At 42.5% G+C, this 14812-nt stretch overlaps 1 protein-coding gene across 1 annotated transcript in view; it reads right to left on the bottom strand.

Annotated features, from left to right (window-relative positions):
- Window positions 1–2105: 2105 nt before the first annotated feature.
- The window catches only part of tcerg1l (transcription elongation regulator 1 like), a 29320-nt gene continuing 16613 nt past the window's right edge, over window positions 2106–14812 (bottom strand). The window contains exons 5-15 of the mRNA XM_061028601.1: window positions 13972–14114; window positions 11900–11968; window positions 11744–11819; window positions 9281–9360; window positions 8034–8137; window positions 7504–7655; window positions 5156–5234; window positions 4054–4156; window positions 3534–3623; window positions 3252–3370; window positions 2106–2404 (exon numbers count right to left, since the gene is read on the bottom strand). Of these exons, the coding sequence (XP_060884584.1) occupies window positions 2248–2404; window positions 3252–3370; window positions 3534–3623; window positions 4054–4156; window positions 5156–5234; window positions 7504–7655; window positions 8034–8137; window positions 9281–9360; window positions 11744–11819; window positions 11900–11968; window positions 13972–14114 (1172 nt within the window). The 3' untranslated portion in view covers window positions 2106–2247. The remainder of the gene's footprint in view (window positions 2405–3251; window positions 3371–3533; window positions 3624–4053; window positions 4157–5155; window positions 5235–7503; window positions 7656–8033; window positions 8138–9280; window positions 9361–11743; window positions 11820–11899; window positions 11969–13971; window positions 14115–14812) is intronic.

Below are 14812 nucleotides of genomic sequence, written 5' to 3'. Positions count from 1 at the left end.
ACATCTTATAACTCTGAAATATTTTTACTTCAAACAAAACAAGGAAATATAAAGAATAAATGTCCCTTCAAAATAAAGGTCAGGGGAAAATTACAGAACATAAACATTTAAACTTTAAAATATGATGTAAAGACAGAAAGTACTGATGATCCTTCTTCAAGGTTGAGTGTGTGGGGAACTATATAAAATAAAAAATATTCATTTGAATAAAGTTGATTGAATTTAAATTGAGCGACAGAGACAGACAAAGAGAGCTTTGTGAGAATAAAATCATATTCTCGATTTTAAGCTGAAAGTTTACTGTTCCCGGTTCAGACTCGATTTTTTAGTAGTACGGTTTTTAAGTGAAGCCAAATTTCATCCCGAACATGCAGAGTCAGTGTGCAGAGTACACTGACACATGAAGGTGATCAGCTGATCCCGATGGGTCGGATGATTTCCTGACCTGTTTGATATTTTGGTCGTACGACTGCACGCACTCGCACGGTGAGAGCAGAGCCACGAGGCCATTCCCAAACTCCAGCGCTGTCTCACATTCCCATAGGAGCAGTCGAGTCAAACGCCTCTCTCTCCGCTAGTAAAAATATTGCTGCGTGTCATTGCCCACTCTCTCTCCCTGATACCCCCCCCCCCCCCCCCAACTTAGAGGTAACAAACACCTGGACTTGTTTTCCTGCATCGCTTTCAGACAGAATGTGTCTGATGTTATACTGCAGACAGTGTGTGTGTGTGTGTGTGTTTGGCAAATTTCCCATAATTGTTTTCCTCTGACCTGACCTCTCGTTACCATAGCAACAGACACAGAACAGCTTGCTGCTGAATCACACAGAGAGAGAGAGAGAGACAACCTGAGCATGCAGTTTGAATAAACACAACCTGAACTTTTCAGAGCCGTCTCCGTCTGTGTGATGGTTGGTGATGTCGTCACCACTGCACTGCATTGTGGGATATATTTAGATAATATGCTAATAGTTACAGTCGTCAGGCGTTTAAGAATCTGACAATCAGTGAAGTTTAGCTACGTCTCATCAGTAAAGTCACATCAATATAAAACATGAGCTATTATTTTAGTGTTTTATCATATTGAATGTTATTTCATGCTAACACATTAGCCCATTAGCTTCAGGTCTACACCTGTGACCATCACGTTCAGGTGTAAACGGTCGTCATAAGACAGGAAGTGAATCTGTAAACAACAACAACAAAGAAAAGTTTGTGGAAAGTTTTTAATTTAAAACACGTCATGAACAACAGCCAATGAAAACTCATAACACAACACAGCCACCGTCCAATAAGAAGTCAGGACACTGAGAAACATCCAATCGTAACAGGGAAACAAATTCTGTCCAATCACAGCTTACCGTGATGCTGATAGACGAGGGGGCGGGGCTTACATCACAGCAACATGTTTGTTCAGAGCATCATTATGAAATAAAAACATCACACTAAAGACATGAAGAGGAACAAGTTCAGTCTGTACGCATCACTGATTGGGTGTACAGGAGGAGGGGGGCGTGGCTTGGCTGGACCAATCAGATCATCAGGTCAGAGTGAGCAGGTAAATGAGATTCTGTATGAACGTTCTGCTTTGTGTTCCTCCTGTTCTCTGATGGAACAGAAGCCAACTCCATCTCCCAGAATGCATTTCACCAACACACATCCAAGCACACTCACAATACTAACAGAAATACTTTTCAACCAATCAGGAGAGACCTGTTTATAAACACATTTAAACCAATCAGATCAGTTTATAGAGAGTGATTGATCCAGACAGACAGACAGACATGTTTTGTTTTTTTTGTGCTCAGTTTAACTTGGCGTACTTCTTGAAGGTCTACCTCAGGTCCAGGTTCAGGTCTGGACCAGTTCAGAAGATCAGATGGAATAGAGGGTATGCAAAAAACTTCACTTTGTTATCACTTCTGAATGTTTTGACACTTGTAACAGTGCATAGCCTCTACTGATCCTGGTCCCAGTCTGATCCTGGTCCCAGTCTGATCCTGGTCCCTGGACTTCTCTTTCTCCTGCTGACACAGAACCAGCAGCTCGTTGTTCTGGAAGGTCCTTGAAAGTTTTTCAGGTCATTGACCGTTCGTTTTGAAGATCCTTGAGGGTTAGTTTAAATGCTTCCCGAAAATGTTTTTAAAAGTTGTTTTTTGTTTATTTGTGTGTGAAGGTTTTGGAAGTTCCTGGTCGAGGTCCATCAGTTCTGCTCGGGAAGGATCTGTGAGGTCCTGGGACGGGTTCTCATCTCATCTTCCTCAGTCTGACTCGGTTCTCTTTGTCTCGCTTCTTTAAGGATGTGATGTAATGCTGAAAGAGGACTTCCTGTTCCTTCTTCCTGTTGAGGGCGTTAAAGCGCTGGTCTCCATGGTAACGAGCACAGAACGCCTTGAAGGTGGATCTGCAGAGAACCAGAGTGAATTATTAATCATTTTATTTGTAATTATTATCTGTTATTAACACCGTCCTTCATATTGATCGGCTCCAGCACTCATCAGCGTGAGTGTTAATCTGTTTTCATCATGCTTCACTGTGATTGGCTAAGCCAGTGCAGAGCTGGGATGTGATTGGCTGATAGAAGTATGTTTTTTGTAATGTTAAGTTTTATTTTTTTTTTTTAAAATTTCATGACCTACAGGCATCCATCTGGTTGTCATAGTAACTGTAACTCAGCAGAATACAAATAAGTCAGAACAACTTCTTCACCTCTAAATTCTGGACCAGGTGGGGGGTCAGGTGTTACAGGTAGAGTTAGGTGGACTGAGTTTGACACCCAGGTGATACTACAGGTGATATTACCTGCAGGTGATATTACAGGTGATGTTACCTGCTGGTGATACTACAGGTGATGTTACCTGCAGGTGATATTACAGGTGATGTTACCTGCAGGTGATATTACAGGTGATGTTACCTGCAGGTGATACTACAGGTGATGTTACCTGCTGGTGATACTACAGGTGATGTTACCTGCAGGTGATATTACAGGTGATGTTACCTGCTGGTGATACTACAGGTGATGTTACCTGCAGGTGATATTACAGGTGATGTTACCTGCAGGTGATATTACAGGTGATGTTACCTGCTGGTGATGCTACAGGTGATGTTACCAGCAGGTGATATTACAGGTGATGTTACCTGCAGGTGATATTACAGGTGATGTTACCTGCAGGTGATATTACAGGTGATATTACCTGCAGGTGATATTACAGGTGATGTTACCTGCTGGGTGATGCTACAGGTGATGTTACCTGCTGGTGATCTTGGCCTCCTCCAGCAGCTGTTTGAACTCTTCTCTCGCTTTCTGCAGTTTATTCTTCTTCTCTTTGTACTCGTCCTTCAGCCTGCTCTTCACAAACACATCAAACACCTGCATGAGCACACACACACACACACACACACACACACACACACACACACACACACACACACACACACACACACACAGTTAGAAAAATGTTTATTAGATTATATTTTAAAGTTCACATGAACTATAATAAACTAAACTGTAAATAACGATCGTAATGATGAACCTGTTTCCTCTGATCTGAGGTCAGCAGCAGGTATCGAGGGTCGAACACCATCTTGTGGAGCTCCTTCTCATAGGTGGAGAATGCTGACACCTGAGGACACACAAACACAGATCTTCTCAAACTTTAACTCCTCCCACTTCATGATGTCATCATCAGGTAACAACTTCACTCTGAGCTCTGAAGATTTTATTTACAGCTGAACGATTTTTCTGGGGCTTTTTGGCTTTATGTGCAGCAAAGGTCTGAGGTCGGATTCAAACCCACATACTGCGACGAGGACTACAGCCTCTGTACATGGGCCGCACAAAATAACCGCTAGGCTATCGGCACCCCCCATCGGAATTATTTTCATATATGCATCATGTGAATTATTTAGTTACATGCCAAGTTTTATGAGGATAAACACTGTTAAATATAATTTAGATTAAACCTAGAATTACCAATAATTAGTGTGTGAGTGTGTGTGTGTGTGTGTGTGTGTGTGTGTGTGTGTGTGTGTGTGTGTGTGTGTGTGTGTTACCCCTCTCTCCAGCATCATCTCTCTGAAATGAGCCACTCGGAGTTCCAGGGGGAGGAGCTTAACTTCTCCTGGATGAGGGACGAGGGACATCTGCTTCTCGACTCTAGAAAGAGAGAGAGAGAGAGAGAGAATCCTGAACTTGGCATTTAACCAATCACATCGCTCGGTAAAACAAGCTGACTCAAAATAAATCCAATTGAAGACAAAAGGTCCAAACGAGCCGAGAGGAGAACAAGACGAAGGACCAACTGACAAACAAAATGGAGACGGGCTGACTACTGGTGCGTTCCATTTGATGTTGGAAACCAGAGATTACCAAGATGCCAGTTGGACACATGGCCCAGACCCCATGAAATCGGACCTCCAACTCGGACACTCGTAGGGAACTTCAATAATCCTGAGATGGAAATCCAAGATGGATCCCGTGCTGTACATCACTGAGTTCATCAGTCTTTTTTCTGTCATTAAATCAATCAAACCGATAGAGGTTTCTCTCTGATCTCTACGCACTCGGGCAGTACTCAGGAAGTAGCCCGGCACCTCTCCAGCAACCAGATCAACCCCCATACTTTGGTCCGTATCGGGACTTGACCCGGTGACCCTCCAGTCCCCCACAGACTGAGCTACTGCTGACCCAGACCGGTGAAGAGTCCACAGTGCAAGCAATAAAATCCAAAAGCAAATAACAAGGTCCAACTAAAGTCCAAACACAGCAAGAAATCGAGACAGAGCAAGGGGTGAAGTCCCCCCAGGAGTAAACGGGAAATCAACACGAGAAACACAGGAAGAAAGACGAGAAATCAACAAAGGCAGCACGAGGAGGAGGGTGAAGGTTTGACAGAAGACTAACTAAGAAGGAAGGCACACACACTCAATAATCAGAGGGTGATCAGACACTGGTGAGGCTAACAAGAAAGTGACAACAAAGAAAACAGGAAGTTTAACCAGCCATGACACGAGGGGCAAGAACTACAAAATAAAACAGGAAAAACAAAGAACTATTAAACATTATGTAACCACACAAACGTCATTAGGATCTGTAAGCCCATTAAACCTTTTGGCCTTGTCTCTGTTCTGCTCTGACTGGCTCAGTCAGACTCACCTGTTTCTTTTGGAGTCATGTTGATGTTCATCGTCTTCACCGTTACCATGGAGATCAGACGATTGACAGCCGCAGCCATCTGTTAGAGGTAGATGACAGACAGGTAAAACTCTCTGGAGGAACACTCTGATGTTTGTTGAAAGACAGTCGGAGTATTTTTCTTTATATTTAAATCTAGAGTAGAGTTTTAAATCCTTCTTGTCACTTCCTCTTAACTGTCAGACATCTACCAGTCAGGGTCGAGGGACAGACACCCTCTGTACTTTTAAAATCATTTTCACATTAGGCACGATCGCTTCGTTTAGATAAAGTACTGTAGCGGTTCACTTCCTTGTTTGAGCACGATTGCGTTCACATCTCAGTAATCGAGTACACATGACTCATGCCTGAGACCCCCTCAGCGGACTACAGCATGGTACCTGAGTACGGTACATTTGTGTTCATACTGATCAAATGAACCGGACTTTTGGTGTCAAGCGTACTCAGATCCGGGTCCCTAGTGTGAAACCAGCCTAAGTATGATTAAAACTTACCTTTTTGATCAAGCTCATAGTTAGGACCGGCTCAAGCTTAGACCAGCTCCTAGTTTTGCTGCTATAGGCTCAGACTGCAGCATGAACGTCCATCCGGTCTCAGCAGAATATCTGTTCTCTAATCAGTCCGGTTCTGTTCAAGGTCTCTTGTCTTTAAAGAGTCCTCACATTACTTCAGTTAGGACCAGTGTTAGGGTGAACGCGTTACTGTAACTCCACAACGATCTGCAGTGACTAGTCGTGAATGTAGTTCATTTTCAAAATCAAAAACGGCATCACAATTACAGAAATGTAAAAAAGCAACTGATCTGCAGAGTCCCTCTGCACCTTTAAGAAAAAGCTAAAGACCCAGCTCTTTCATGAATACCTACTAACTTAATGATGATGGTCTCCATATTATTGATGATGATGATGGTAATGACGATGGTTTTTGTTTGATAACGACGACTTATAAGATGGTTTCTATACTGATTAGAGCTCTCAAGAACTGCCCTCAATGTTGTGCTTTGCCTCTGGTCACTTCCTGTCAGCACCTGTGTGTCCAATCAGACTCAAAGCTGATCGTTTGCTCTTACTGACATTGTTCCCTTTTTTCTAGATCCTTGCTTGTGTTGTTCTTACTCTCTGATGTACGTCGCTTTGGAGAAAAGAGTCTGATAACTGAATTGTAGAATTTAGATGGCCGACAACAACAAAAGATTTAAGTTTATTTACATAGATTAGGTGGACAAAGCTACGCTAACGTTAGCATCCTGTAGGAAAGAATATCACACAGGCTGAAGATCGATCAGATGGAAGCTTCCTGTCTTTGAAATACCAACATGACTTTTTCCCTGCTCTGTAGTCTATGCAGAGGAAAGAGAACTTTGTCCAGAGACATGAATATTAATTCTTATCTCACTAAGCACCGAGCTGAACAACACGCCTCTGCTAAACTAGCTGTCAGAGCGCCCGGTGCTGCAAACAACAGAGACCCTGGTTACAGCTCAATGTTTGCACGGCAGACTAAGGAGGATACACTCCATCCAAACAGACGAGGCTTGAATTTAAATCACTGCCAGCAAAACGATCTGTGAGTCAGGACTAAACAGTCAGGTGTGTTGTCGACAACATTCTTCATATCAACTGTTAAAGTCTGTCGCCTTCAGTTCAAACTGAATACCTACAAACTGAAAATGGCTAAATGAGTTGTTTCCTCTCACGCTGCCACAGCAACACTTCAGTCAGACAACTCACGTTTGTATCTCTAAATTATTTATTGCAGCAGAATAAGTTTGTGTTTGCCGTCTACTCTCCGACCTCATCACTCCTCAGTTTTAATTTACATGCAGAAGTTTGAGGAGTGATGCAATGATATCTTAAACCCCTCAGTCGAAGCCGACAGGTGGTTGCTGGGGGGGTGGTGGGGTTGAGTAAGAGTGCAGAGCTGGTGCAGGTCAGAGCAGGCGATGAAATTGGTGATTGTTGAGAATGAGGTCGAGTGTGAATGATGATGAGTGGGGCGGGGTAAACAGAGACGTGGATGTTAGCAACATTAGCTCGGTTAGCTTCTGTCACAGCAAGTTTTTTGTGGCTGAATCTTAAACATACAGAGCTTTTATTTTGAGGTTGCAAAGTTCATTCTTCCTGTTTCCTGCTAAAAAAAAAAAAACAGTAAATGTTGTTACTGTGTCGATGTTTACAAAATATTTATAAATAGAAGAATCATTTTGTTTGTCAAAGTTTGACCTTAAATCCTCCTGAACTTAACAAAATAAAAGTCTTTATTTACTGTGAAGAGAATTTGATGATGATGATGAAGGTGAAGTGACAGACCTTCAGGTGTCGTCCTCTTCCTCTTGTGGGGCGGGTCCTCGATGATGCTGCTGATGTCTTGTCCAATCAGCTCCCCCGGTCTTTCCCACACAGACAGGTGGATTGTGGGATTGAAGAAAAAGATGCGGTCGTCTCCGGTCCACACTACACACCTGAACACACACACACACACACACACACACACACACACACACACACACACACACACACAGACACACAGACACACACACACACACACACACACACACACAGACACACAGACACACACACACACACACACACACAGACACACACACACACACACACACACACACACACACACACACACACACACACATTTTACAGACACACCTACAGGTTTGTCCATCATCGAACTACAAAACCCAGAGTGCACCTGGGATCAGAATCTGACCCTGAAAAGAGCATGATCAGACCAACATTTATTTACTGCGTTAAGTGTTTGTGTTTGTGTGTGTGTGTGTTTTTGTGTGTGTGGGCGCGTGTTTAATTGTGTGAGACAGAGCAGTTACCATGGCGACCCCGGGACAGGAGTGGAGGCGACAGGAAGTTTGTCTTTCCTTCCCTTCTCACCTCCCTCCTCCTCTTCCTCCTCTTCTCTGTCTGCAGACACACACTGCTGACAGACACACACACACACACACACACACACACACACACACACAGACACACAGACACAGACACACAGACACAGACACACACACACACACACACACACACACACACACACACACACACACACACACACACACACACACACACACACACACAAGTTTGTTTGTGGTGTCTCGCACCTTTCAATACAGGTAACAAAATGCTTCACGACAGGACAATGAAAGCAAACACATTAAAAGCAAAGAGACGATAAAAGCAGAATAAGAGATTAAAAATTAAAAAGGAAATCACAAAGTAAAAGCTTTTTTTTTTTACAAAAGACTGTCTTATGCAGAGAAATAAAAACGCACTCTGCAAGTCTGATCTCCTCTGACAGGCCGCTCCAAAGTCTGGAGGCTCTGACAGAAAAAGCCCTGTCCCCTCTGGTTTTCAGCCTGGACCTGGGAACAGAGCTCTAGCAGAGGATGTCAGACTGCATCCTGGTTCATAGGGGGGGGGGGAGGGGCCTGCCGACGTTGTGCCTCAAACGTAATTAAAAGAACCTCAAAATCTATCCTAAATCATCAGGCAGCTGGTGTAGAGATGCAACATTTGGGTTGATATCGGCATATTTTTTCATTCTGGTTAGAAGGCGAGCTGCTTCTTTGGACTCTTTGAAGGTGCTGGATTGATTTTTGGCTGAGACAGGTGCACAGCTAGTCGCAGTAGTCGATGCTGGAGGAAAAATTAAAGTGTGGATGAGTTTCTCCAGATCTTTTGCTGTTGTGAGGAATTTGACCTTGGCTGTATTTCTGAGCTGATATAAACAGGACTGGACAACCTTCTCCACCTGCAGCTCCAAACACAAAAAGTCTATCGTCAAAGAAAACACTAAGGTTTGTGGCTGAGGGCTTCACATACAGAAATGAGCTAGTTCTCCTCGGTGTGTCATGACTTGAGATTGGAGGGCGGATGACAATAACTTCAGATTTTGCGTCATTAAGTTCTATAAAGTTGTCTGACATCAAAGGCCCTTGAGGAGAGTAGCTGTATTTGACTGGTCGCCAGGTGTAATCGGGAGGTAAAGTAGTGTGTCATCGGCATAACAGTGAAAATGGACATTATAATGATCATCACCATGGCAACAAGTCATCATCAGTCTCACCTGTTTGTTGTCGTCCATCGCTCTCTTTGTCCTCAGAGGAAACGCTGCAGAAACTTTAAATCCGCCCATCCCCCGCTTCTCTGGCAGAGACAATAAAACTTTATTAATAATTCTCCATAATGACATGTTTATTTTATTTCAGTACTTTCTGTCTGCGGTTTAATAAGTTCAGTTTGTTCAGACACACACTCGTTCCTCCTCCTTATTGTTTTCACTAACAGACAGACAGAGCATTGTCCCTCTGCAGCCGCTAGCATTCCTGTTAGCATTTCTGCTAACCAACAGGAAGTGGACAGAGTTTATGCTTTTAGCAAAGAGACAGAAAACAACAATCCCCAATAATCAGGGGCGAGTCCAGAGGGGAGGCAAGGGGTGGCAAAGGGCCCACCTTGAAAATGAATTGGCCAAAAGATGATTAGCTAATTGCCTAATCAGAGGCGGGACTTAAGTTAAAATCAACTGTTCTGGCTGGTTCAACAGGCTAATGGTAGGACAGTCAGTTGTAAAAAAACACTTTTATCTTTCCATAAATATTCCCCAGTGCACACTGTCTAACTTGAAATGGAATTAATTGCCAATTAAGGTATTTTGGATGTTAGAAGAGTGTAAGAGTTTGCAATTTTCCCGCTTGATCAGGACCAATAAATGAATATGTAAACTGTAGTGGTGGTTGTGCTTTCTCCTTTTTCTTCTTTTTCTGCACACTCGACAATCAGCCTCTTCTCTGTAGTTACTAGAAACCCATTTTGCCCCACACATCGCAGAAGTTAGCGGACCAAATGTTTACACTTGTTCTATTTTTGTTCCACTTTTTCCTCACGCTGCACCTACTCTGACGTCCTCTGTCTTTGGGAAGTGAAGACGCAGATTTATTCTGTGTTGTGTATCCTGACAGGTCTGATCCGTCACAGACATCTGGAGCTTTTTTACTCTACGACACACTTCAGAGTGGTTACACACACAAACACCAGGTCAGAAACATCATAAATCTGTGTGTGTGTGTGTGTGTGTGTGTGTGAGAGAGATAGATTCTTCAGACGTTGTAATCTCTGTGGTTATGTCTGATGTTCCTCTGAGTATCTCTGACAGTAAAAATGTTCAGCTAAAGAAAAACAGACGATAACATGACAGATGAACATTTCCTCGGGATAACTCTGATCCTCGGAGAGAAGACGTTGTGACAGCAGACACATGGTCATGTGACTGTGATGTCAGAAACCATCAGAGACTGATGTCAGATTAGAGCGTTGAACTGCAGACTCACAGGAGGTCTCTGTTTTTACAGATTCTTTGGTAAATGTGAGTATTCACACTTTAAATGATGCTTCTTCACTCTGACAGAATCTGACTCACACTATCAGCAAACAGCAGCACACACATAATCTTCCTTATTAAAACCTGCTCCCTCTATTACCCACAATGCAATGGAACCACCAACAGTAAGATGTGAAGCCTTATGTGTTCAACCTGCACAGAGCGCTGAATATTTGTTCTTGTGTGCTGCTGGTGTTTAAGCCGTCAGTCTTAGCTCAAACATGTTCATGTTTTAGCTTCATGTGGGAGCTAACAGGCTGTAGCAGCTAGGTGTAATGGTGGGGCGAAGAGATCCCACCTTTGTAATGCCTTGGGAGATAGTAACAGAGGGCGTTACAGGGGCAAGGCAGGATAGGTGGAGCCAGCGGGGGAGAACAGTGCTGTGTGTGTGCATGTCTGACTGTATGTGTATGTGGAGATCCCTCTGTTTCTCTACATGTCATGCTTTCTTAATGCGATAAGACAGAGTGAATTCACAGACTGGGACACCAATATTAAGCTGTTGTGGAATCATGAAATGTACAAAGACGTAATAAAGGCAGGGCTGTGTTATGGCGATTTTGCAGAATCGCACTCTGAGAGGGGCTAAAGGGTCAGTATGACAGACTAGTAATAGTCCATTATAGAAATTGAGGCTACAAGACAACGACACGAGTTCACAGAGTTCTCAGGGGAATAATGCTTGTGATTCTGGTGTTTATGCTAGTAGCAGTAAACCTAGCTTAACGCCTCTAGGTGGAGCAGCTACTGGAAAAAGTTTTGTTTTTTTCAAACTCCAACCAATGCTGACTCAAGTGATTTCACACAGCTCATCTTGAGACACAAAAGGTCTGTTTTTTTGGAAGCACTATCACCTGAAGTCAAACACTTGGAAAGACCTGGTAACACATTAAGGATTAAAACATTTTGAAAAGGAGCACTCTCAACCGTAATAACATTTTCAGTCGCACGGCCGTAAAAAGGCTGTTAAGAGACAGAGAAGTGAGCACACTAAACCCTGATGAAGGCCTTGTGCTGCTGCTCTACCCAGATGAAACACATTTTGAAGGACATTTAGTGTGCTCACTTTTCTGTCTCTTTGCAACACATTAAGGTTTAACATTATTTTGAGTGGTTATTGACGTCAGAGAGTCAGAATTGAATATTTACTGTGTCTGTAGTCGCTCAGCAGAGAGAGTCTGGATGAAAACTCTGAAGAGAAGAAAGAAGGAGGAATTTCCATCACCTGAAATAAGAGAGAGATTGTCTATTTAAGACAGATGGACAGACAGACAGACAGACACTATAACAGACAAGCAGACTCACCTGGAACGGGAAGACAGGCCATCTGTCCATGCAGAGCAAAGAGGGGGAGACAGGTCGGTTCACAAAGTGCTGTAAGAGAGTGAGACAGGCAGGGAGACAGGTTTTCTTCGACATGTCACTTCAGTTAAGTCAGTGTGAATCACTGAATGGACCTCACCATCTATCTCTTGTTATACTGATGATATCCTGCTTTACCTGTCAGGAGGCCATCATCTGACACCCAAGGACTCCACCTGAAGCTCAACCTGGATCAGCCAAGTCCAGTTCATCTCCATGTCCTACTGCAAATATTCTACTGTACAAGTTCTACTGCACATGTTCTACTGCACATGTTCTACTGCACATGTTCTACTGCAGAGTCAATGAACATGTTCTACTGAACATGTTCTACTATACAAGTTCTACTGAACATGTTCTACTGCACATGTTCTATTGCACATGTTCTACTGCAGAGTCAATGAACATGTTCTACTGAACATGTTCTACTATACAAGTTCTACTGCACATGTTCTACTGTACAAGTTCTACTGCACAAGTTCTACTGCACATGTTCTACTGCACATGTTCTACTGCAGAGTCAATGAACATGTTCTACTATACAAGTTCTACTGAACATGTTCTACTGCACATGTTCTACTGTACAAGTTCTACTGCACATGTTCTACTGCACATGTTCTACTGCACATGTTCTACTGCAGAGTCAATGAACATGTTCTACTGAACATGTTCTACTATACAAGTTCTACTGCACATGTTCTACTGTACAAGTTCTACTGCACAAGTTCTACTGCACATGTTCTACTGCACATGTTCTACTGCAGAGTCAATGAACATGTTCTACTATACAAGTTCTACTGAACATGTTCTACTGCACATGTTCTATTGCACATGTTCTACTGCAGAGTCAATGAACATGTTCTACTGAACATGTTCTACTATACAAGTTCTACTGCACATGTTCTACTGCACATGTTCTACTGCACATGTTCTACTGCACATGTTCTACTGCAGAGTCAATGAACATGTTCTACTGAACATGTTCTACTATACAAGTTCTACTGCACATGTTCTACTGTACAAGTTCTACTGCACAAGTTCTACTGCACATGTTCTACTGCACATGTTCTACTGCAGAGTCAATGAACATGTTCTACTATACAAGTTCTACTGAACATGTTCTACTGCACATGTTCTATTGCACATGTTCTACTGCAGAGTCAATGAACATGTTCTACTGAACATGTTCTACTATACAAGTTCTACTGCACATGTTCTACTGCACATGTTCTACTGCACATGTTCTACTGCAGAGTCAATGAACATGTTCTACTGAACATGTTCTACTATACAAGTTCTACTGCACATGTTCTACTGCAGAGTCAATGAACATGTTCTACTGAACATGTTCTACTGTACAAGTTCTACTGCACATGTTCTACTGCACAAGTTCTACTGCACAAGTTCTACTGCAGAGTCAATGAACATGTTCTACTGAACATGTTCTACTGCACATGTTCTACTGCAGAGTCAATGAACATGTTCTACTGAACATGTTCTACTGCAGAGTCAATGAACATGTTCTACTGAACATGTTCTACTGCACATGTTCTACTGCAGAGTCAATGAACATGTTCTACTGCACATGTTCTACTGCAGAGTCAATGAACATGTTCTACTGCACATGTTCCAGGCTACTTCAAATAAATTCCTGCACATGTTCTACTGCAAATGTTCTACTGCAAATGTTCTACTGCACATGTTCTACTGCACAAGTTCTACTGCACAGGTTCTACTGCAAATGTTCTACTGCACATGTTCTACTGCACAAGTTCTACTGCACATGTTCTACTGCACATGTTCTACTGCAAATATTCTACTGCACATATTCAACTGCAGATTTATTGCACGTTTTACTGCACATTTTCTACTGCACAAACGTTGCATATACTCTAGTATACATTCTAATGCACATGTTCTCATGTGGAGTCGGAAGAACCTGTGTAGGGCTTCCTGGATTGTTTTTATGTAGTTATTCAATATTTTCTGTGTGATGTAAGAACTATGAGAGTTACCTGTTTGGGCAGAGACCGTTTTCTCTCCAGGCTGTTGATTGGCTGTGCCCAGGTTCCTCTGTGCAGTTGATTGGGAAGAATCAGAGGCCATGCCTTCTTGTGTCTTTGTATATGAAGCCCCGCCCACTCACAGTAAGCTCCACCTATGACACAACATCACGATTGCAGTTATCACAATGCTGTATTTTATCAAAGAACGACATTCGAACATTAAATATAAAATCTTCTAATCCCAAAGTTTCTGACACACACTCTCTTCTGTTACCAGGTAAACATAATTTTCAGCTCTCAGTGTATCTTCAGTTTATCTGATGTTCTGTCACCTGGCTGCTCATGTTTTCAGGATGTGTTTTTCCCAGTATACTTAAAAATCTGATAGCTTTAATTGTTGCTTAGAGTTTAGCAGATCCTGGTCGTTATGATGGGATAGTTTGGTTTTTCTGATTTAATAACATCAGTTGGAGTTCACGAGATCAAGAAATGTAAACTGTTAACTTATTCCTGGAATTTTGGACATTTATGTTTGAATTCATGATTTAGTTTTAGCTCTAATCAGCTTCTAAAAGGTGTGATAGAATAATAAAAGGTGTTTATGTTATCACTAACTTAACAGCTGATTATCCATCTGCTGTTTTACTTGCAGTCAGTGTCAATCAGAACTTTATTGAAATCTCTGCAGGGATGTTCCTGTTGTTACAGATTTTAACCACCAGAGGGCATCTGGACTCATGATGAGAACAGATCTGATATAATATCTTCATCGTCTTCCTCTGCTGACAAATTCAATCAGTGTCACATTAAAATGCAAAACACACTCCAGGCAGAGAGAGTGCGTGTGTGT

The sequence above is a fragment of the Labrus mixtus genome, chromosome 21 (genome assembly GCF_963584025.1).
Source record: "Labrus mixtus chromosome 21, fLabMix1.1, whole genome shotgun sequence".
NCBI lineage: Eukaryota > Metazoa > Chordata > Actinopteri > Labriformes > Labridae > Labrus > Labrus mixtus.
Note: the sequence above shows the minus strand (reverse complement) of the source record. Positions and strands in the feature narration are given on the sequence as shown.